The 25559-nt window shown below is 40.2% G+C and overlaps 1 protein-coding gene across 4 annotated transcripts in view; it reads left to right on the top strand.

The window, feature by feature from the left end:
- Window positions 1-25559, top strand: part of LOC128733480 (uncharacterized) — a 179871-nt gene that overhangs the window by 48108 nt on the left and 106204 nt on the right. For all 4 annotated transcript variants that reach the window (XM_053827091.1, XM_053827088.1, XM_053827089.1 and 1 more), the window contains one exon: window positions 11295-11748. In XM_053827091.1, coding sequence (XP_053683066.1) covers window positions 11296-11748 — 453 coding nt within the window. In that variant the 5' untranslated portion in view covers window position 11295. The remainder of the gene's footprint in view (window positions 1-11294; window positions 11749-25559) is intronic.

The following is a 25559-nucleotide window of genomic DNA, read 5'->3' as shown; positions in this document are numbered from 1 at the left end:
CACAACTATCCCGAATGGTTTACACCGGCGCTTGCTAATTAAATGACAGAGAAAAGGCTAGCCTTGAAGCGGATGCGTCGGTCACCATCGAACGAAAATGTGATCAATTATAAACAAATGCTAAGAATGTTCAAGGCGACACACAGAGAAACGTATCAAGTGTACATCGAAGATATTCAAATCCGTTTGAAAAGCAACCCAAAGTCGTTTTGGAAATTTGTGAATAACAGAAGAAAAAGTACCGGCATCCCGGGTCGCGTTAAGTATAAGGATGTCACAGCTACCGATGCCCAATCGTCAACCGAACTTTTTGCGGCTTACTTCAAAAGTGTGTTCACTGCAACAACTGGTAGCATCAGAGAACTTCCTATTACTAATGAAGAGGCACCGTACCAACTGTCCCAGACTTGTGTGGAAAACGGCATTTGTGCACTCAATACCAACAAATCCGCTGGTCCTGATATGCTGACAAATAGTGTTCTCAAGCAATTTCGGAAAGAATTTGTATTTCCGCTCACTAGCTTATTCAATGCGTCGCTGGCCGCTGGTCATTTCCCAGGAATCTGGAAGATTTCGCACATCACTCCGATACATAAAAAAGGTGCCAGAGGCGATGTAGAAAATTATCGTGGGGTTGCTATACAATCGGCTATCCCGAAACTTTTCGAATCATTAGTTTATTGTCACCTTTATGACATTGTAGTCGGACGTATTTCTTCTGTGCAACACGGATTCTTGAAGAAGAAATCAGTTGCAACAAACCTGTGTGACACTATGGTTACGGTTACGGACTATATATCGAAAGGTTTTCAAGTGGACTGCATATATACCGATATGAGCTAAGCGTTTGATACCGTTAGCATTAATAGCATCTTGGAGGCAATTGAAGAGTTTGGCGTTCGAGGTCCCTGGTACAGCTGGATGATATCGTATCTGATGGATAGAGTACAATTTGTTAAAATTCGCGGTAACAAATCTTGCTCATTTACCATCTGGCGTACCACAAGGTAGTCACTTATTTATGCAGACGATATAAAAATCTTCTTTCCTATTAAGTCCACGGAAGATTGCCTGAAATTACTGCTCGACCTAGGCCACGTTGGAAAGTACTGCGAAAACCGTAGATTAAGAGTAAATGCAGACAAGTGCTCAGTAATGACATTCACCAGAAAAGTTAACCCCGTGATCTTCGATTACGGGTACCAAAATAGAGTAGTGCCGCACACAGAATATGTTCGTGACTTGGGTGTAACATTCGACCGCTCGCTCTCCTTCAAAAGACGCATTGATAATGTAGTAAAAGAAAGCCTGAAACTGTTCTCGCTCATTAGAAGATTTGGCCGTGACCACAAAGATCCTTATGCAATATTAGCAGTCTACAAAGGTCTTGTTAGAAGCAAATTGGACTATGCTAGCGTAATATGGCACCCGCAATACGTAACTCACATTCAGCGAATAGAAGGAATCCACAAGAGATTCGTTAGATTTGCTCTCAGAAATCTCGGATGGAACGGAGAAGAGTTACCACCTTATAAGGACCTGTGCTGCCTGGTAGACCTTGACTCGGTCCTCGCGAGGCATAAGATAGCCGACATCGTGTTCTTCACGAATATTCTTGCAGGACGAACTGTCAGCCAACCTCTTGCCAGCCGACTAATATTGAACGATAGTCCAGTCTCGCTACGGCGAAGGAGAACCTTCGAGCCACCGTTGCGAACCAGGAATTACACACAGAATGAGCCAACGTCCCGCTTCGTGAATGCCTACAACACACTGCAGGAAATTGTTACCATTGATATAATTGTTACCCAGATACAATTAGACATAAGCTTAGATTATATTTTAGAGAACAATTGTATTAGTGTCTTTATTGTTTATATGTATTATTCATTTTAAGAAGTGTGTTTTATGTTTATGTTTTGTAACTAGGTTAAGATTGGGTAACGGGCTCAAAGCCTATATTCAAATACATACAATACAATATACATACAATACAATATTGTTACCTAAATTGGCAAAAAGAAAATGTTTATAATGGACAATATTATTATGGGACAGTTATACTTTTATTTTGCATATGGAACTGTTCATGTTTGTAAGGTAAATTAGGATATAAATAAGCTACTTCCGTGTTTTTCTCAAAATCGATCAATATTCACATGGGACAGGTATGCTTTCCTACGCAGATAAGCAGCCTTATAGGAACTTCTCCAATTTAACTAGTTAACGTAGTTAACTATTTTTTGTTCATGGCACTAACTCAGCTTATTGTCCAGCTTGACTGGAAGCTCACTCGATTGATATTAGTGGATTTGGAATGAAATACCCCGAATGACGGCTATTGAGCTCCTCTTGTCATGTTTCCTCATTCTAGCATATATTTACAACTATTCCAATTTGAGAGAGAATTTTGAAAAAATAGGTGTTTTTGGATTCCTTTTGCTTTAACTTTCAACTATTTTTTAACATTTGCAGTTTTTTTTCCAAAATAATTTTACTAAGATAATTATTTGTTTTATAATATCTGATCTGACCTATCTAATTTGGAAGTTTTAGACAATATTTAGTATAATAAAAATAATACTTTACCATAAAAATTGTGATTCGATAGTAAGTACGTTTCGATAGTACGTACGCTAACCGATGCACGGGTGTACGTACTATCAAGGTATACCTGTACTATTCATATGCGTATAATTTTTATGTGTATAATTGCACATACTATTCATACGCGTATAATTTTTATGTGTATTTCTGGGAGGATTGTGTTTATATGCGGCTCATGATATCATATGGGATTTCATATGGAAATTTACTATTAGTTATGTGCAGAATATTTTGAGTGTACATTTGCATTAACACCTCTAATTCTATGCCAAAATAAGTTAAACTAGATAAATTATCTTGGATGAAATCGTTATAAATTATTGTAAATTCTAATGTTTTGTATACGATTGCTCATAACTTTCAAATTAAACGTCCAATCAAAAAACAAATCAATAGTGATCTATTGGGCTATATTACCGCATAAATCGGTTTGGCCATCTCTGAGAAACAGGCGATAATTATTACCTTGTCAAAATAGGTTTTTTAAGCATAACTTTTAAACTGCTTGTTTGTTTTCAATACAGCTTCCTAAAACATTTAGCATTAACAAGAGCTATCATTTGATACTAAGATCGTTGACATCGGTCAAGTGATTCCGGAGAAAATCGTGTTAGTAATTTTTACATTTCTACTTATAACTTTTAAACGAAATGTCGGACCACGAAACAATTGAATAGTAATATACTAGGCAATAATACCTTTCAAACAAAAGTAATAGCGTTCGAATCGGTTTAGCCTCTCTGAGAAATAGGCGATAGAAAATTAGAGTCTCTCTCACACACACACACACACACACACACACACACACACACACACACACACACACACACACACACACACACACACACACACACACACACACACACACACACACACACACACACACACACACACACACACACACACACACACACACACACACACACACACACACACACACACACACACACACACACACACACACACACACACACACACACACACACACACACACACACACACACACACACACACACACACACACACACACACACACACACACACACACACACACACGGTCTATCGTTGGTGATATGAACTGGAGGGTATCTGAAGAGTATACTCACAGTGATCACCAGGCGATCCGGTATTCCATTAGCACATGAAAAGAAGCAGCACCAAAAAATAGAATCGATAAACATAGGTGGAAAACGAAGACCTTCGACAAGGAAGTACTACGCGCGGACAGCGATTCCCTGGACGCCTTCCCTAAACGCAGATGAACTGACGGATATGCTAGTGAAAGCTTGCGATGCAACTATGCCATGGAAACAAGAACCGAGGAACTACCGACCTCTAGCTTCTTGGTGGAACGAGGAGCTCTGCGTACTTCGCGCTAACTGCCTCAGGGCAAGAAGAAGCTTTCAAAGAGAAAGAAATGTCGCAGTGAGTGAAGAGTGAAGAGGGTTTAGAGTGGCCAGGGCTGCACTAAAAAAGGCGATAAAGAAGAGTAAATCGAACTGTCTGAAGGAGCTATGAAGAGACGCGGATGTAAACTCATGGGGTAACGCGTATGGGGTAGTGATGGCGAAGCTCAGTGGTCCAAGGATACCAACTGAAAGGTGTCCCGATAAGTTAAAAGACATTATTGAGGAGCTATTCCCGAAGCATGATCCAACCCTCTGGCCACCTACGCCGTATGACGAAGGGGAAGGCGGCGACGTTGAGCGCAGACAGGTTTCCAACGCCGAACTAATAGCAGCTGTAAAAAAACTGAGAGCGAAGAAAGCACCGGGGCCGGATGGAATTCCCAACGTGGCTCTGAAAGCGGCAGTGCAGATGTACCTAGACATGTTCAGAACGGTAATGCAGAAATGTTTAGATGAAAGTCACTTCCCAGAGAGGTGGAAGATACAGAAACTGGTGTTGCTGCCTATACCAGGAAAACCTCCGGGAGATCCAGCATCGTATAGACCCATATGCCTGCTGGATACACTTGGAAAACTACTGGAGAGGATCATTTTGAACAGGTTGACAGGTATGCTTGGAGAGTGATCACGGACTCTCAGAGAGACAGTTCGGGTTTCGTAAAGGGACATCTACGGTGGACGCCATTTGCACAGTGATCGAAAGAGCTGAGAAGGCGTCCAAACAGAAACGAAGGGGTAACCGATACTGTGCAGTGGTAACGATTGACGTTAAGAATGTGTTTAACAGTTGCAGCTGGGAGGCCATTGCACTAGTGCTCCATAGATCGAGCGTCCTTGACTATTTGTGCAGGATCTTGAAAAGCTACTTCGAGGATCGGGTGCTGTTTTACGTGACAAACAAGGGACAAAGGATGTTCAGGACTACAGCAGGAGTCCTGCAAGGCTCTATCCTGGGTCCATCTCTCTGGAACTGTATGTACGACGGTGTACTAAAACTGGTTTTGCCTAGAGGCGCGGAGATCGTTGGCTTCGCAGACGATATCGATATCGTAGTAGTAGTAACAGGAGAGTCGCTGGAACAGATAGAAATGCTGGCAACCGAGTCGATAGACATAATCGGAAGCTGGATGCAAGGGGTGAAATTGCAAATAGCCCAACATAAGACGGAACTGCTGGTGGTCAGCAACTGAAAGACAGCTCAATCAGCGGAGATCGTTGTGGGAGAGCACACGATAGCCTTGAAGCGATGATTGAAACACCTAGGTGTATGGATTGACGACCGGCTAAATTTCAACTACCACGTCGGCTACACTTGCGAAAAGGCGGGAAAAGCGATTAACGCACTGGCCAGAATTATGCCAAACAACTCTGGTCCAAACAGCAGCAAAAGGCGTATGTTAGCCAGTGTATCCTATTCTATACTGAGATACGGTGGACCTGCTTGGATAGCAGCGTTTAAAACCCAGCGGAATAAGAAGAGATTGAACAGTACGTATCGGCTCATGGCAATGCGGGTCGTGAGCGCGTACAGAACTATTTCTTCGGAAGCGGTCTGCGTCATAGCTGGAATGATTCCCATATATATCACTTTCGTAGAAGACAGCGAATGTTATAAGTGGAAGGATACCACAGGAATTCGAAAAGCTATGAGAGCGGAGTCAATGGCAAAATGGCAGCTGGAGTGGAAGTCCGCAACTAACGGAAGATGGACGCATAGGCTAATACCGGTACTCTCAGCCTGGGTGAACAGGAAGCACAAAGCTCAATTATATTATTATTATTATGCACAGTGGAAATAGCCCAAATAGGAACTCCGACACTTTGCATAGTGTTAGATGATTTTATAGCACATATTGAACTCTAATAATTTAACCAGTGAACTGAACTCAAACCACTTCCTTTTTCACACTACTCACACACTCAAATATTATCATATATATTGTAACAATGATCATTTTTATGACACTTCCCGATTAGCAGGAGCTAACAAAATTACAACAAGTAATGTTACCAAGGGACTAGTTTGTTACCAACTTTTCTAACAACGGTTGTTATAAATTAGATAAAAAATAACAACTGTTGTTATAAACGAGCGACGATTAGTGGTTAAAATAACAAAAATTCTAACTAAATTTATTCTAGTCAATATCTGATTCTGAACAGGCCTTGATATGGTTTTATCTAAATTGTAACACACTTTGTTAAGAATTATTTTTCAAAATTTCCAGATATTTCAAAAATATGACAGTAAATAAAAATATTTTAACAAATGCAATAAATGTTATGCAACGAAATTCATTTACTATTGAAATAATCATACTAATTAGACTATTTTTTGCAAATAACATATTTTGTTATAAGGGTGATATCTAGCATGTTTAGAGGCGAAAACTATATTACTCATTTATATCTAAACTAGCTGACCCGACAAACTTCGTATTGCCACAAATTAACCTGTTTTGTACATAAATCATGAATCTCGGATGATCTTTGTCACTATCTCGAGTTTTGCAAGCCCCCCAGTGGGCGGCGCTTCCGACGGCGGGTCACCGGCAACTCGCGACCGGCTCGTCCTGAATGATCTAGTGTTACTATAGATAGTTTTTGTGGTCTTGTTATTGATTAATGTTTTATGGAAGAGTTTCGAATTTCTCGAGTTGGATTAGTTTTTGAGTTTCGCAAAAATTTCTGTTTTATTTGTATGAGAGTCCATATCCCCCACCACAGGGGTGAGAGGTCTCTAACTATCATAAAATAAATTCAAGACTCAAAAATCTCCTACATGCTAAATTTGGTTCCATTTGCTTGATTAGTACTCAAATTATAAGGAAATTTGTATTTCATTTGTATGGGAGCCCACCCTCTTAAAAGGGAAAGGGGTCGTAATACACCACAGAAAAAAAATTCTGCCATCTAAAACTCTCACATGCCAAATTTGGTTCCATTTGCTTGATTAGTTCTAAAGTTATGAGCAAATTTGTATTTCGTTTGAATGGGAGCCCCCCCCCCTCCTAAAAAGGTAAGAAGTCCTAATTCATAATGGGAAAAATGGTTGCCTCCAAATCACCCACATGCCAAATATGGTTCCATTTGCTTGATTAGTTCTCGAATTATGAGGAAATTTGTATTTCATTTGTGTAGAAGCCCTCCCCTCTTGAAGTGTGGAAGGATCCTAATTCACCGTAGAAAATATTTTTACCTACAAAAACCTCCACATGCCGAATTTGGTTCTATTTGCTTGATTAGTTCTCGAGTTATGGGGAAATTTGTATTTCATTTGTATTGGAGCCCCCCCTCCTAATGTGGGAAGAGGTCCTAATTCATCACAGAAAAAATTCTTGCCTCCAAAAACACCTACACGCCAAATTTGGTTCCATTTGCTGGATTAGTTCTCGAGTTATGAGGAAATTTGTATCTCGTTTGTATAGGACCCCCCCTCCTAAAGTGGGGAGGGGTCTCAATTCATCATTGAAAAAAAAATTGTCTCCAAAAACACACATGTGCCAAATTTGGTTCAATTCGCTTGATTAGTTCTCGAGTTATGAGGAAATTTGTATTTCATTTGTACAGGAGCCCCTCCTCTTAAAGTGGGGAGGGGTCCTAATTCACCATAGAAAATTTTCTTGCTCTCGAAAACCTTCACATGCCAAATTTGGTTGCATTTGCTTGATTAGTTCTCGAGTTATGAGGAAATTTGTATGAAAGCCCCCCTCTTAAAGGGGAGAGGAGTTATAATTACTCTTATAAATAGGGGAGGGGTCTCAATTCACCATATAATAAATTCTTGTCACCAAAAAAAACACCCACATGCCAAATGTTGTTCTATTTGCTTGATTAGTTCTCGAGTTAGGAGGAAATTTGTATTTCATTTGTACAGGAGCCCCCCCTCTTAGAGTGGGGAGGGGTCCTAATTCACCGTAGAAAATTTTCCTGCCCTCGAAAACCTTCACATGCCAAATTTGGTTCCATTTGTTTGATTAGTTCTCGAGTTATGAGGAAATTTGTATGGAAGCCCCCCCTCTTAAAGGGGAGAAGAGTTACAATTCCCCTTATAAAGAGGGAGGGGTCTCAATTTACCATAGAATAAATTCTTGTCACCGAAAACACACACATGCCAAATTTGGTTCTATTTGCTTGATTAGTTCTCGAGTTATGAGGAAATTTGTATTTCACTTGTATAGGAGCCCCCCCTCCTAAAGTGGGGAGAGGTTCTTATTCATCATAGACAAAATTCTTGCCTCCAAAAACACCTACATGCCAAATTTGGTTCCATTTGCTGGATTAGCTCTCGAGTTATAAGGAAATTTGTATTTCGTTTGTATCCTCCCCGCTTAAAGTGGGGAGGGGTCCCAATTCACCATAGAAAAAAATTTTGTCTCCAAAAACACCCACATGCCAAATTTGGTTCCATTTGCTTGATTAGTTCTCGAGTTATGAGGAAATTGGTATTTCATTTGTACAGGAGCCCCCCCTCTTAAAGTGAGGAGGGGTCCTAATTCAACATAGAAAATTTTCTTGCCCTCGAAAACTTTCACATGCCAAATTTGGTTCCATTTGGTTGATTAGTTCTCGAGTTATGAGGAAATTTGTATGGAAACCCCCCCTCTTAAAGGGGAGAGGAGTTATAATTCCCCTTATAAAGAGAGGAGGGGTCTCAAATTACCCTAGAATAAATTCTTGTCACCGAAAACACCCACATGCCAAATTTGGTTCTATTTGCTTGATTAGTTCTCGAGTTATGCAGAAATTTGTGTTTCATTTGTATGGGAGCCCCCCCTCTTAGTGGGGGGAGGGGTCTCTAACCATCACTAAAACCTTTCCTGGCCCCAAAAACCTCTACATGCAAATTTTCACGCCGATTGGTTCAGTAGTTTTTGATTCTATAAGGAACACAGGACAGACAGACAGACAGACAGACAGACAGACAGAAATCCTTCTTTATAGGTATAGATGAGTTACAACTATCAGAATCTATTACAAATTTAAATTTTTTTGCTATTGCTTCTCGACCAATTTGTAACAGATTTTGTTATAAATATCATAATGTGTTATAAAACTGATATACCCTTGTTATGGCCTCCTGATAGGGTTAAGATTAAACCTTGAAAGTGTAAAGTAATCTTTTCCTCTCGTCAAATTGTCGTCCGAAATTCCGCACCATACTTTAGCAATTTAGAAATTGCATTTAACACAAACAGAAGTTGACTATCAACATATCCATTTATTACTATTTCTCCTATCATTGCGGTATCCTTATCCTAAGCCTAATCTATCCTACTATTTACAAATTTTACTCTCAGTGTGTGTATGGTGTGCGTTGAGGCCTAGGACTGCTACCGTTAGGCCGGAATGGATGTCGATGATCCCGGAAGGGTGATTTCTCCGATTCTCGGTTCAATCAGATGATAGTCGCCGCGGGCAAGGGCTTCCGTGACGCTGACCACGTGGGTGACGACAGGGTTTCATCGATTTATTATCCAAAATTAATCCGCAGCTTGTTCCACCCCAGATGGATAACGCTGTTCCGGGTGTGGCAAATTGGCTGATTAAAGCTTCAAAAGGTTGACTGGCTAATTATAATTACCATTTATATTTCAATTCCTGATCCCGAAAATGACTCCACGTCGGTGCGGATTGTAAGCGCTTATATATTTGACTTTTTACTGCGCTAGGCTGGGCCTTATTATTCCATATACGGTAGGAAATGCAGTGGCCGAGTCAATCTCTTTAATTTAGCCAGTCACCTGAACGGCACTGGTGATCTTCTGATTTTGACGTAGGACTACGGCTTACGGCAAGGTTTGGCGGGGTAGGCTGTCATTCCAGAAAATCTTTCTCGAAAAGTGGTCAGCTTTTGATCGCTAATAGCTTAGCGGTTTCCCGATCGATTTTCAATATTTTTTGCACCAATCGATCGGAACATCTTCTAAGAATTGGCTCAAATGAAGAACGCTATTATTTCGTAAGTGTAGCATTGAAGCATTGTCCAACTAGAAATCCTCGCATCCTGATTGGTCGAAGAAAAGACGTCATCATGGTTTGCACGTGTTTTTGCAAAGAAGTTACAGGAACTCCTCGTCCCAATAGGTCGAAGATTTTTTACGGCGCTTAAACCTATACCAATTTGATATCCGTGCTTGAGAAGTACCTCAGAGCCCACCCCCAGACCACCCCTCTTTTTCAACCTATATTATTGTTTTAGCATTAAACATAGGACTAATGTGATGTCCTGAAAGTAAATTTTCTTAAAGTATAAAACCACCCCTTTTCTTCAACCGCCTTTAACATTTAAGATTGAAAGTCCTGAAGGTGAAACGTCATCCTTTCCTTTTGCCAGATTGTATCCATATAGACTGCAAGAATTTGTTCGAAATTGTTGTCTTTCATTTGTGCATGTGACGTGACACAGAATTCTCAGAGCGAAGAAAATCAGCGACTCTTTTATCCGAGAATAGCTTTGAACGTTTCATTTGCTGCTTTGCATCAGTTAGTTGCTGGCAATTCATTACATAGTTTGCATAGTCAAGCATTACATTTAGATTAATTTCTTTCGAAAATGATGGACAAGTCAAGGCAGGAGGGACCAGGAGTGATGTTAATGTTTATTTGACTGTCAACTAAGTATAAGGCAGTAAGATACAAAACATTTTGCAACTTTAAGTTATTTAGTAGCTTTAAATCTTGAGAACAAATAAAACGCTGTAAAAAAATATCGATTTGCAAAAATTTGGATTTCTCAACCTGTAGCACAACAAAACCATTTTAACATAATAAGTTTTTGATATCATCAAATCAAATACATAAATACATATATGTCTAACTAAATAGTGTTTAATGTTGAAGTAAGATTTGAGGCGCTATTAACATTCATTCGAAAATAATTGAATATTCTCAACCTGCAGTCTCAACAAACTTTATATATGCTACATGTAGAATCGTATTATGAAGAATCATATTATGCTACTATTTCCACAAAGAGACTTGCATAGTCCTGCGTCACCTATATGCGGTCGTGTCTTGTACACAACCTCTCTGATTTTTATTCTTTATGCACTTTTTTAATCTCCACTGAACTGAAGTTGGTGACCCATTACCATAAGGTAGCAGTGTATATTTAAAATGTATATTTTGTGGAGTGTCTAAGAGTGTGTTTTAGTCTAAGATCAATATTTTCAGTTCATCTTATTTTTTATTTATCACATTAAACATTTACTCCTCCCGAAAAGATTCATCAATACCATCATAAAAAATATTTAAAAACAATTTTAATAATTTCAGGATGGTGACAAATAAAACAATCGGATGGACCTCACTTTTTTGCCTCGTTTGTCATTTTATTTTGGCACAAACATATCCTCAAATACCAAATTCTGAAGAGATTCAACAGCTGCATCCCACATACTATACAAATCCTCAAATTAACAGAAAATTTGCTGAAAAACCAAACGTTATTAAAAAAGTTGCATTAGATGACATAGACGATATACAAACCAATCAAATACAAGATGTTGGGTTTTCTTGGTCAAATATGCTGGGAATGTTAATGCAGATGATGTTTAACGGTGGCAATAACGCTCCCATGAAATCTGATGACATAGACAACGGAGGCACTTTTTCACAATCTCCTTGGGCGAACGTAATATCTGTTGGACTTAAAATAATCACTGCTCTTCTTGGAGGTGGGACCAACGATGGCATCGACAAAGTGGATAATGGCAGTTCTCCAATGCAGGTATGTAAATAGCAGTAACTTAGTTTATATTATAGATAGAAAAGTAAACATAGATGAGCAAGACGAATCCCTTGTGTCCAAACGAGTTGTCAAAACGAGGATCAGGGAACAGAAGTGGAAGTTGAAATTCAAACACGTGTATGCTACCTTCTACAGATACTAGCAAACCTGGCGGTCTTGAGTGACTTTTTTCCATGAAAACACACGAAGCTGGAGCTGGAATAACATGGACCGTTAGCAATCAGCAACCGCAACGGAACGTCGGTGATGTATTTTCAATGTGCGCATTTAGACGAGTACCTTGACGTTCCGTGATGTGACGTTCCGCAATCATGTGAATTCGCACTTTGAAAATACATCTGACCATCACTGACATTCCTTTCCCTTACATTGCCTGTTACCGATTGCGGACGGTCCGTCCCAAGTAACAATTTCAAGTTTTATTACGTTCGTATAGTGGTTTTCATGACAAATTTCATAAAACCGCTAATAAAACTATGAGCTCCACTAGAGCTTTCTGAAGACCGCTAAAATACAGGGTGCACCACTTTTTATGTCGGTATGTAAACGCTGTATAACTCTCACATTTACCAACCGATTTCTTTCATTAGATATGTTTTGGAAACGCAATTTCAGTACAATTTTCGCTATGTATCGCTTCAAACCGAAAGAACGTGCGGAAATAGTGACACTTTACATCGAAAATAGTCGTTCCATTGTGTTAACTCAACGTGCATATCGGGAAAAATATCGCGGCAAAAAGGCACCATCTGACAATTCTATTCGTCGTTTCGTGTCGAATTTTTTTGAGCACGGGAGAGTAGAAGATCGTCAACACGCCATTCATCAAAGATCAAGAAGTTCCAATGAACTGGTTGAAGCAGTGAGCAACACTATCCGCTCAGGACCCAACAGTTTTGTATCGTCGCCGTCGTCGTCGATATCGGTGGATGTTGGCTCATTATGTCTGCCCACGAAAGCACGAAAATGGTCTAGAAGGTTACTGGTTTCAACAGGACGGTGCACCATGCCACACTGCGAATTTAACAATTCAATTTATGCAACGAAAATTTCCGGGACGTCTGGTGTCAAAAACGGGTGACATTGACTGGCACCCAGATCACCTGATTTAACCAACCCCCCCCTCCATGACCTACTTCTTTTGGGGTTATCTGAAACGTAAAGGTTTACGCCAACCAGTCACAAACTATTGACTAGCTCAAGGCAAATATTCAAACGGAAATCGACGCTATAACACCCGAGATGCTCAAAAAGGTAATGGAAAACGCGGAAAAAAATTCAATTTGTAATTTCTAATAAAGGTGGCCACTTAATTGATATTGTTTTCAAAAACTAAACCAAGAAAATTTTAAGAAACCAAACTAAATAAAAATGCATTACTAATAGAAATCGGTTGTTTTTTTCTTAAAGTCGTTCAATGTTTTCATACCGACATAAAAGGTGGAGCACCCGTACTGCTTTTTGACCAAGTGGTCCACTCCTCAAAATGTCTTCCTAACCTTTATAAGAATCATTTTATAAGCTCAAGTAGTCGTATCATACTCTGCTGAATGCAACGACTAAACCGATTAAGCTTTGGCTGCTTGACAGACGCCGCCATAATTTAATAATGCTTTTCGCTTTTCGCTCTGGCAAAAGCTAAATCAGTTTGTCAACTTGAAAATACATCCGTGAGCAGAAAAGTTAACGTTTTACTGTCAGATCATTCTGAACGATTTGGTTTATAGCGACCATAATAAAATATCCCATAGAATAAATAATGAATTTTGAGGGCTTGGCATTCCCCTCAGTGAATGCAAGAGGCGCGCGCAAAAATCACCACACACTTTCATTCCTAGCGACAGCAGAGCATGCGATGGCGTATTCACCACTGTCTAACGTCCCGCATGTGCACTGAAGTTTGGATTGGCTACCTTCAACACACACCCTTGCTTTGAATCAGCAGAGTGCGGAATAACGAGGGTGAATAACACTCCGGTGATCGCACGGCAGTGAGCACTTCTGCGAAGTAAGCAAGAAAGCAAAAACTGCAATTTGATAGTCCTGTCACAAGCTTCAGTTGTTACGCACCTGCGTTAAAACTACTTTGATGCCGTAGTCCGCCCTTAACGAACCGGTGGGATTAACGATAGTAAATGACAACTTCTAAAACGTCACTCGGGAGAAGTAAACACGAAAAAGTGCTTTGTAAGCGAGAGGATAACTAAGCCTAAAAGTTAATAATAATTATTGATTAATTGCATTAAAACTATTTGATTTTCCTAAAATTAGTAGAATTGTTTACACTAAATAAATCTATACTATAAAGGTAAATTGAAACTTAAGATTACATGTAATATTCACAAAAATTTACTATTCTAATTATAGTTTAGATAGATTCTTAACCTACAGTATGGTCTATAGAAACGTAAGGATTAAGCAAAATACTAAGCTAGTTGAGCTAACCTGATTGGAAAACGACAATTAGAAAAAGACACTAAACGTAAGTGCCATAAAACATCGCATGAAAGCATGAAGCATGAAACACTATCAAATTATTATAAGTTGAAATATCAAAAACTAAAATATTGTACATTTATACACGGTAAAACCTAAACTATGTTACACGAAAAATCTATTAACTATGTATTACTATTATGTCACTCGATAGGGAATTTTTAATAGCGTCATCAGTTGCTGTTAATAAATAAAGTTACATTATTAAAGAACCGGAAAAGACATCTTAAAAATTCCATCTATTCGCGATCGGGGAAACTTCAGTATGCCAAAGGGTAGCCGTGCAAAAGGGCCTAAGCCGGGTGTGAGCTGTGGAATATGCGAAGATCCGGATAATAGCCTGATGGTGAGTTGTGATGATTGAGGTCGGTGGTTTCGCTTTAAGTGCGAAGGTGTCGATGAAGGAATCGAAAATGTAGACTGGAGTTGCTCGTCGTGTGAAACGAAGCGCGCAGCTCAAGGCATATCGTCCCGTGAGGCATCTGTGGAGGGTGGAGCAGGAAATATGTCGGCTGCAGATCAAGAACACCAAAACCAACAGCTCCAACAATTTCAAAGAATGATGGATCAAATGCAAGCTAGGTTTGATCAGCAACAGCACGTACGAAGTACGAAGAGTTACTGCGTAAGAAGGATCTCGAGATGGAAAAGGCAATAAGCGATGTAAAGCGTCAGTATCTACTGAATTTGGAGCGAAAAGAGCAGCAGATACGGGACGAGCTGAGCGTTCCTGCCATTGTACTTCCTAATGCTAACTCGATATCGTTAGGAACTGAATCTCGTGTCACAGATGATGTATGTTCGGCAATTACGCGGATGGAAAAGCAGCTACAAGATATGGCAAAAAAGCAGGAGTTCGAAACGAAGCGGCTTGACGAGCGATTATAGGCGATGGAAATTGGCATGAGCAGATCCGCTCCAATGTGTGACGGTTTGAATCTCCGTGCGAAACTTTCTTCCGGTATTCAACAGTCGTGTGAACAGTCTACGATTTCTCTTCACGAACTCAGCAAAAGCCAACTTGCTGCGCGACAAGCGGTAGCAAAAGAACTTCCCACTTTCTCTAGTAATCCGGAGGAGTGGCCGCTATTTATTGCTACCTACGAGAGTTCCACCAGAACGTGCGGTTTCAGTGACGAAGAGAATTTACTTCGACTTCAGCGCAGCTTCAAAGGAAAAGCTCTTGAAGCTGTACGAGCCGATTGCTATATCCAGCTGGTCTCGACGGCTACGTCGCTAGCTGGCTAGCTGGTTAAAACGCTACGAACATTATTTGGCCGTCCAGAAGTAATCGTCCATTCGTTAGCATCGAAGATACGAGAGATGTCAGCACCAAAGACGGAGAAACTTGGAACCATAATTGACTTTGGAGTTGCAGTACAGAATATGTGCGCGGTGATTGTTGCTTGCGGATTGAATGAACATCTGTGCAATGTTGCGCTTCTCCAAGACGTAGACAGATTGCCGCCGACCATCAAGCTTGACTGGGCTAGACATCGACAAACGCTAAACACGGTCACGCTTTCGGAGTTTAGTAGTTGGCTTGAAACACTGGTTGAAGCAGCGTGCGTGGTAACGGTTCCATCAGCATTCGGAAATTATGGTAGCAAATCCGACAGGCGAAGTAAGAAGGAGGAAGTGTACTTACACCGCGAATCAAGTAGTCGTTCGGCTTCATGCTCGCCAGTATCTTCTAAAACAACCCCAAGGAAAAAGTGCGTAATCTGCGACGAAGAATGTCGCAATCCTTGTGAATGTAAAAGATTTCTTGCTGTGGACATCGGGGCCCGATGGATTGCGGTGAAGAATTATAAGTTGTGCCGCAGTAGTGTCTCGCAAAGCATTTTGGAGCCTACACTGTAGGGGAAGAGTGCGGAAGGAACGGTTGCTCTTATATGCACCATAAGCTACTACACGATGATTCTAGATACCCGCGATATTCAAATCCTCAAACTTCAACGTCACAGCCAGACGCAGGAGCTTCTTATGAGAGCTGCAATGCTCACGTTGGCAACGTTGGTAAAGTATTGTTCAGATACATCCCGGTACTGATTCACGGACGCAGGAGTTCTATTCGCATATATGCTTTTTTGGATGACGGCTCTTCAGTCACACTGATGGAACACGGTCTTTTGAGTGAGTTAGGGCTCAATGGAGAATCATATCCCTTGTGCTTAGGATGGACTGTCGATCATCAGCGATAGGAAGCGGGATCCGTGAAACTTGCGTTGGAGGTCTCTGAAATACATGACACGAAACCGCACTGGATTCCGAAGGTTCATACCGTTCAAAGTCTCGCTTTACCACGACAGACTCTCGAGATGGATAAACTAGTAAGTCGGTACAATCATCTAAGAGATTTGCCTTGTGATTCGTACCGTAATGTTCGCCCAGACTTCTTATAGGGATAGATAACTGCCACCTAGGACATGCATTAGATAGCAGAGAATGCAGAGAACATGCGCTAATTGCTTCTTTAACTCGTCTAGGATGGACAGTCTTCGGACCTTGGTCAACATCTCTTCTGTCAGTGACAAACTTTACGGCCCATCACAGCCTCCATGCTTGCCCGTGCTGCGAGCGACGCGATGTAGAGCTACACAACACAATAAAAGCTTACTTTTCGTTGGACAGACTTGGCATAGTGCGTTCGGCCAAACCTCTCCTCTCCAAAGATGATGAGCGAGCAGAACAGCTGTTAAAATCCTTGACACACACGAAAGGCAAACGGTATGAGACGGGACTGCTTTGTCGATTCGACAACGTACAGCTGCCGGATAGTAAATCAATGGCGCTGAAAAGGTTGGAGTGTTTAGAGAAGCGCATGCAGAGAGAACCCGCCCTAGGCGAAGCTTTGAAAGAAAAACTCCGGGATTATCTGCGAAGCGGGTATATCGAAAAGTTAACGGAGAGGCAACTGCTTGAAAAATTCCCACGTGTCTGGTACCTCCCAATATTTCCCGTGATGAATCCCAACAAGCCAGGAAAACTACGTATAGTTTGGGATGCGACAGGTTGGTTGCGGGAACCTCATTAAACAGTTTTCTTCTCACCGGACCAGATCAGCTTGCTCCACTTCCTTCTGTGCTACGCCGATTTCGAGAGTTTCAGATTGCGGTTACGGGTGATATTCGTGAGATGTTCCACCAAGTGATGGTAAACAGAAACGACCAACAATGTCAGCGATTTCTTTGGCGAAACGGCGAACAAGATCGACGCCCGGACGTATATGTGATGAAAGTGATGACTTTCGGTGCGACGTGTTCTCCGAGCTGTGCGCAATACGTAAAGAATCACAACGCATATCGATTCCAGAATCAATTCCCAAAAGCAGCTGAAGCTATCATGAAGGACCATTATGTCGATGATATGCTATGCAGTGCAGAATCTGAAGCAGATGCCATTAAGCTGGCTAAAGATGTCCGCTCCATCCACATCGAAGCTGGATTCTAAATACGAAACTGGCTATCGTACTCAAAACGAGTGCTGCGAGAAATGGAGGCGGAACCTGGGGAGAAAAGCTTGAACCTGTTGAGTGAAATGGGAACGGAGAAAGTTCTTAGACTGCGGTGGTGTACCGCAACCTATACGTTCACCTTTAAAGTATCTCCAAGGATCAACGCTGATTTGCTTCAAGGTCGCACTATTCCTACAAACAGATAGATTCTGAGCACCATGATGATGATCTACGACCCTCTAGGATTACTGGATAACTTCTTTATGTTTTTAAAAATCCTACTTTAGGAGATCTAGCGTAACGGCTTTCATTGGGATGATCGCATCCGGGAAGAGCAATGGTAGAAATGGCAGACATGGTTGCGAGTTTTTCCGCAAGGTGAAAATATTAGTGTGCCTAGATGTTACCGCAAGGATACCAGCATTTTTTAGCAGAATACGATACAACTGCATGTTTTCGTTGATGAGTCTAAAAACGGATTTGCGGCGGTTGCATATATGCGATTCGAAGAAAATGGCGTAGTAGAATGTGCTCTGGTGGGTGCTAAGACACGAGTAGCGCCTCTACGGTATGTTTCGATCCCAAGGCTAGAACTTCAAGCAGCAGTAATTGGAGCACGGTTGGCAAACGATATCATGGAATCACACAAGGGGCCGTGCAATAATTACCTAAGGGCTTTTTCTTCATTTGCCTCTTCTAGATGACACGCGACATGGTCTTACATCCCAAGAAACATTTTTGTTGTACAGTAGCTTATCAAGCGCTTGTTCCCTTGATACAGCTATACATTAGCTACTTTTAAACAAAAATGTTTGTAGTGATATCATAAGGGATTTTGCGGCTGCCTTGCGGGATTGGGATAGGCAATTGCAACCGAATATGTTGGAATAATAGCATACACCGATAACATCAGATGGCTCTGGAACAAGTAGGTCGCCTGATGTATCCCTGAGTGGGTAAGGGTAAAATACTCAGCAAGTTGCTACGCATTTCCTTGTAGCATGAAGGATTTTGACACTTCACAACTTAACTCATCAATTAAAAAAATTTGTAACAAGTAGTATGAGTTGCTATTAAAAAATTTGAATTTATCATAATTTTTTCGTGTATGAAAATCTTACGTAAGAAATGATTAAGCCCCCCACTCCCCCAAATAAGATTTTGCGGAACCCCCCCTCCCCTCATTATGCCTTACGTAATTAGTGCACGGCCCCTAGGCAGAAGCCTGCGCAAAGATTCCTTTGGACAGATTCACGCGACGTTCTTTGCTGGTTAAATTCCAATCACCGTAAATATAGCCCATTTGTAGCTGCAAGAGTAAGTGACGTGCTAGAGCTAACGGAGTCGAATGAATGGAACTGGATTCCAACAAAACTCAACGTCGCCGATGATGCAACAAAGTAGCAAAAACTACCGGAGCTGTCTCCTGCTAGCCGGTGGTTTCGTGGCCCAGAGTTTTTGTGGGAACAGAAGGATAAGTGGCCTGTTGTTGGTTCAAAGTTTGATCACACCGCTGAATAGGAGCGGCCGTATATATTCCACTACGTGGTAGACAGTGTGCTATTACGATGGGAGAAGTTCTCTAGTTGGAAACGCTTATTACGTCACGTTGCGTTCATTAAACGATTTCTTGCGAATTTACTCAAAACGAGTGCTAAAGAGCCAATTATTACTGGACCGTTGACACAAAGCGAACTAAGAGAGGCGGAAGTCTACATTCTACAGCTTGTTCAGAGTGAAGCGTTCGCAGCCGAAGTATCCATGCTAAAAAACCCTAAATCAACTCCGTGGAAGAACGTGTTACCGAAAAGCAGTTCTTTATACAAGCTTACGCCTGTCCTTGCCGATGATTGGTTACTACGAATGAGTGGCCGTATAGATGCTTGCGAACTAGTGGAGGAATGCAGGAAGCGCCCAATACTGTTACCTAAACACCACCCAATTACAGACCTCATTATTGCTGACGTACATCAGCGATATTGTCATATAAATCATCAGAACACACTCAACGAGATTCGGCGTAGATTCTATGTACCTCAACTACGTTCAACTTATAACCGCGTACGCGCGCAATGCCGGCTTTGTAAAAATCGTCTCGCTAAACCTGCCGTACCTGAAATGTCTGCACTACCGTCCATATGGCTAAAACCATATTGTCGCCCTTTTTCCTATGTCGAAATAGATTATTTCGGACCGATGTACGTTACTGTTGGAAGACGAACTGAAAAACGTTGGGGTGTTCTGATCACCTGTCTTAACGTGCGAGCGGTGCACCTAGAAATCGCACATAGCCTCACAACAGATTCATGTATTCTCGCCATCAGAAATTTCATCGCCAGAAGAGGTCCCCCTTTGGAGATAATAAGCGACCGCGAAACGAATTTCGTCGGAGCCAGCCGAGAGTTAAAAGACGCTTTGCAAGAGCCCCCGATCGCATTCGACCACAGCAAGTGTGCACTGAAGCATACATGGAAGATGTCGCAGGTGTATGCAAACCGATTCTGGAAGCGCTGGATAGCAGAATACCTGCGGACGCTGACCCGAAGAACGAAGTGGTTTGCTCCGGTCAAACCAATCACTGAAGGAGACATCGTCATCATAGTGGATGAGACCTTGCCGATGAACAGCTGGCCGAAAGGACGAGTGGTTCGTGCGATCAGCTCTAAAGATGGGCAGGTTCGACGTGCCGTTGTACAGACCGCACATGGAATCTTTGAGGCTCGCGGTGAAACTAGCAGTGTTGGACGTCGGTGCAAATGCAGGTACCTCGGAGTACCGGGGGGAGTGTCACAAGCTTCAGTTGTTACGCACCTTCGTCAAAACTACTTTGATGCCGTAGTCTGCCCTTAACGTCAACGAACCGGTGGGATTAACGACAGTAAATGACAACTTCTAAAACGTCACTCGGGAGAAGTAAACACGAAAAAGTGCTTTGTAAGCGAGAGGTTAACTAAGCCTAAAAGTTAATAATAATTATTGATTAATTGCATTAAAACTATTTGATTTTCTTAAAATTAGTAGAATTGTTTACACTAAATAAATCTATACTATAAAGGTAAATTGAAACTTAAGATTACATGTAATATTTACAAAAATTTACTATTCTAATTATTGTCTAGATAGATTCTTAACTTACAGTATGGTCTATAGAAACGTAAGGATTAAGCAAAATACTAAGCTAGTTGAGCTAACCTGATTGGAAAACGAAAATTAGAAAAAGACACTAAACGTAAGTGCCATAAAACATCGCATGAAAGCATGAAGCATGAAACACTATCAAATTATTATAAGTTGAAATATCAAAAACTAAAATATTGTATATTTATACACGGTAAAACCTAAACTATGTTACACGAAAAATCTATTAACTATGTATTACTATTATGTCACTCGATAGGGAATTTTTAATAGCGTCATCAGTTGCTGTTAATAAATAAAGTTACGTTATTAAAGAACCGGAAAACTGTCTTTTTGTTGCGTTCGCAACAGTCTTCTGAGCGTTGTTGAATGGTATACCTTATTGATGCATTTATTAAATCAGTAGTGTTTTGTAGCAACATTTGACAATTTTAAATACGCAGAAAGTCAAATTTGAAACAAACTGTGGATCCATAAAATGAATAGCCTACACACCAAATTTAACAATGCATGCATAAAGGCTATACAAGCAAATCATTCCAATGTTTCAGCTGAGAAAAATATACAAACGAATGTCTCATTTATGTAAACGCGTATTTTTAGTTCTCAAAATTAGAAATAATTGTTGCACCATTTAGTTCATTACTTTAATTTGATTATTACAAGTCGGACTCGATTATTCGGATGAATTTTTTTTATAATGTTAATCACGTTCTGAACGTAAAAACATTTAAAAAAAACCATTTCATTTTTTTTTCACCCGAATGACCGAGTCCGACCTCGATTACCTATGTGAATTGCAATTTTGGCTAACAGCTTATGCAATTAGTAATTTAGTTCAATATACACTGCTATAACTGTTAAAAATATAAGTTATGTAAATATCGGTGCAAGTTATTCCTTAAATGTGAAAAATACGTTTATGACATTTTGGAAACAAGTACTGCCAACTGCAACTGAAAGTACTGTAAAATTAAATCAAATGCATATTAACCTTTACGTCCCCGACATCAAAAATGAGGGTACTTTCAGTTACACTTTTTGCTTTATCTCCACTGATTTTCAATCGATTTTTATGTTACTAGTCTTAAAAGAACCACAGTAGATTGGCCTTTAATGAGAAAATATGCTGGTAAATTGTGGTTCCATTTTCCCGGAGATATTCCAGATCGCGGTGAGATTTTTTTTGACGTCATAAGTAACAGATGAAATAAAATTAGAAATCTGTTTAATTGACCGCGCAAAAGTTATCCATTTTAAGTGTAGTCACTAATAATGACTTTTAAACTATTCTGTAGAGCGCTGGCTTACGCCTCACACTCCGGAACATCCGTTGACGGTTCTACCGGAACTCAAAAGTGGTCATTTAGTATTCTCTTCGAAAGTATGGCAAATGAGGTATCAAATCACAGGATTTTTCAAAACGAGCTCGGTAGTGCATATTTGGATGTATTTTGAGTCGATCTGGACATTCCGGAACATCCGGCATCGGTGCTACCGGAACTCAAAAGTGGCCATTTGGAATTATCTTCGAAAATATGGCAAATGGGGATCAAACCATAGGATTCAACGCGAGCTCTTTAGTGGACATTTGGATGTATTTTGAGTCGATCTGGATATTCCGGAACATCCGGAATCGGTTTTACCGGAACTCAAAAGTGGCCATTCGCAATTCTCTTCGAAAATATGGCAAATGGGGTATCAAATCACAGGATTTGAATGTATTTTGAGCCGATTTAGACATTTTCACACCCCATTTGCCATACTTTCGAAGAGAATTCCAAATGACCACTTTTGAGTTCCGGTAAAACCGATTCCGGATGTTCCGGAATATCCAGATCGACTCAAAATACATCCAAATATACATTAGAGGGCTCGTGTTCAAAAATCCTGTGATTTAATACCCCATTTGCCATGCTTTCGAAGAGAATTCCAAATGGCCACTTTTGAGGCCCGGTAGAACCGTTGCCGGATGTTCCGGAATGTCCATGTCGACTCAAAGTACATCCAAACATGCACTACCGAGCTTGTGTTAAAAAATCCTGTCATTTGATACCCCATTTGCCATATTTTCGAAGATAATTCCAAATGGCCACTTTTGAGTTCCGGTAGCACCGATGCCGGATGTTCCGGAATGTCCAGATCGACTCAAAATACATCCAAATATGCACTACCGAGCTCGTTTTGAAAAATCCTGTGATTTGATACCTCATTTGCCATACTTTCGAAGAGAATACTAAATGACCACTTTTGAGTTCCGGTAGAACCGTCAACGGATGTTCCGGAGTGTGAGGCGTAAGCCAGCGCTCTACAGAATAGTGTAAAAGTCATTATTAGTGACTACACATAAAATGGATAACTTTTGCGCGGTCAATTAAACAGATTTCTAATTTTATTTCATCTGTTACTTATGACGTCAAAAAAAATCTCACCGCGATCTGGAATATCTCCGGGAAAATGGAACCACAATTTACCAGCATATTTTCTCATTAAAGGCCAATCTACTGTGGTTCTTTTAAGACTAGTTACATAAAAATCGATTGAAAATCAGTGGAGATAAAGCAAAAAGTGTAACTGAAAGTACCTTCATTTTTGATGTCGGGGACGTAATGGTTAATATACGGTGCTTAAGTGTTAAAGATTGAATAACTTTTGAATGAACCGTCCGATTTTAAATAACTCGGTTTCGTTTAATAGATCTCAGCAGTAATTTTCAAATAATAATAAAATGCGTGATGTTTTTCATTGAATTAATGCTTATATGTTACAAAAATATGTTTAAAATACTATTTTTTCACATTTCTTTATGTAACTTCCAAACTACAAGTCCAATCGTCATGAAATTTGAAAGTTAAGGGTTTGCAAGGCTCCCCTTTCATATGCGATTATTTTTTTCAAATCGGTTAAGGGACCTATGAGATAATGAAGTCCCATATTTTTCGTATTTTTTTACATAACTTTTGAACTAAAAGTCCGATCAAAATGAAATTCAATAGCGACCTATGGGACATCTAGACCTTTCATTTGACACTAAGAACATTAAAATCGGTCCAGCCATCTCCGAGAAAAGTGAGTGAGATTGAAAGCGTTACACACACACACACACACACACACACACACACACACACACACACACACACACACACACACACACACACACACACACACACACACACACACACACACACACACACACACACACACACACACACACACACACACACACACACACACACACACACACACACACACACACACACACACACACACACACACACACACACACACACACACACACACACACACACACACACACACACACACACACACACACACACACACACACACACACACACACACACACACACACACACACACACACACACACACACACACACACACACACACACACACACACACACACACACACACACACACACACACACACACACACACACACACACACACACACACACACACACACACACACACACACACACACACACACACACACACACACACACACACACAGAAAATGCTCAGTTTTCAAAACTGAGTCGAATGGTATATGACATTCGGCCCGCAGGACCTTCTATCCATTTCCGGCTTTCCAAGTGATTTCTATACCTTTATACTATATATTTATATAGTAGAAAGGCAAAACGTTTTTTGGCTAGGTGTACACATACTATCATGAATAACTCAATATTTTTTCAAGCAATTTTAAGTGTTTTATACATTTTTGGAAAGCTTAGAGGACATCGTGTACAAGATACTCAGTTGTAAGATTAGGCGGGTGATATATGAGAAGCAACAAATCTACAACTCTTAAAAATGGTGTCAAATTTGCAAATGTTGACCGATTTGGCTGAAATTTTGACCAAAGTCTTAGGATTGAATATAAAACAAGTGACTTTGAGCTCAGGAATGTGGGTAATTTTTAAGGTCACTTTAAGGACCCCTAAAGTGAGAAAAATTTCATTTTTGTAGTTAAATTTCATATTTAATTGAAAAAATCTCGTCTATTTTTTGTAGAACCATAGTGAATGTGTATATATTCTGAAATCTTGTCCTCTAAGCTTTCCAAAAATGTATAAAACACTTAAAATTGCTTGAAAAATTATTGAGTTATTTATAATAGTATGTGTACACCTACCCAAAAAACGTTTTTTTTTTTTGCAATAACTTGTATAATAAGTTTTTGTATACTTTGTGTGCCTTTTGCTTGCGATGTTTTATATTTTTTATTTGATTGTTGTACCATATAGCATGCTTTGAATGAGCCTGACGTCTTCTTTGTTTCATAGGCACTTCGTCTTTTAATATTTCAAATATGAGCTTATAGAAGGCTTCGACAACCATTTGTACATTGTTTTCATTTCGAAATACATATTGCCAATTAATATTGTGAAGCCTTTGCTTTATGTTCTCATAATTTGCGGACTGAAAGTCCGATACTTTTTCATATAGCACTCGAAGGGTCGCAGATTTTCATGTATAAATAACGAATATTCGATGGCGGTATGAAATACCTCGTTTTTCCATAATGGAGTTTGCGATTCAGTTACGCAGAAGTCTTCGCCTATGTTAGTAAACAATAAGTCTAAGTAGCAATCTTGCCTATTCTTTATGTGATTAATCTGATAAAGGCCCAAGTTGGTAGATTTGTTAAATATTAATTGCAAGGTTTCGTTTTCAC

The sequence above is a fragment of the Sabethes cyaneus genome, chromosome 2 (assembly GCF_943734655.1).
Source record: "Sabethes cyaneus chromosome 2, idSabCyanKW18_F2, whole genome shotgun sequence".
Classification (NCBI taxonomy): domain Eukaryota; kingdom Metazoa; phylum Arthropoda; class Insecta; order Diptera; family Culicidae; genus Sabethes; species Sabethes cyaneus.
The sequence above is the reverse complement of the archived record's forward strand: the minus strand, read 5'-3'. Positions and strand labels throughout refer to the sequence as shown.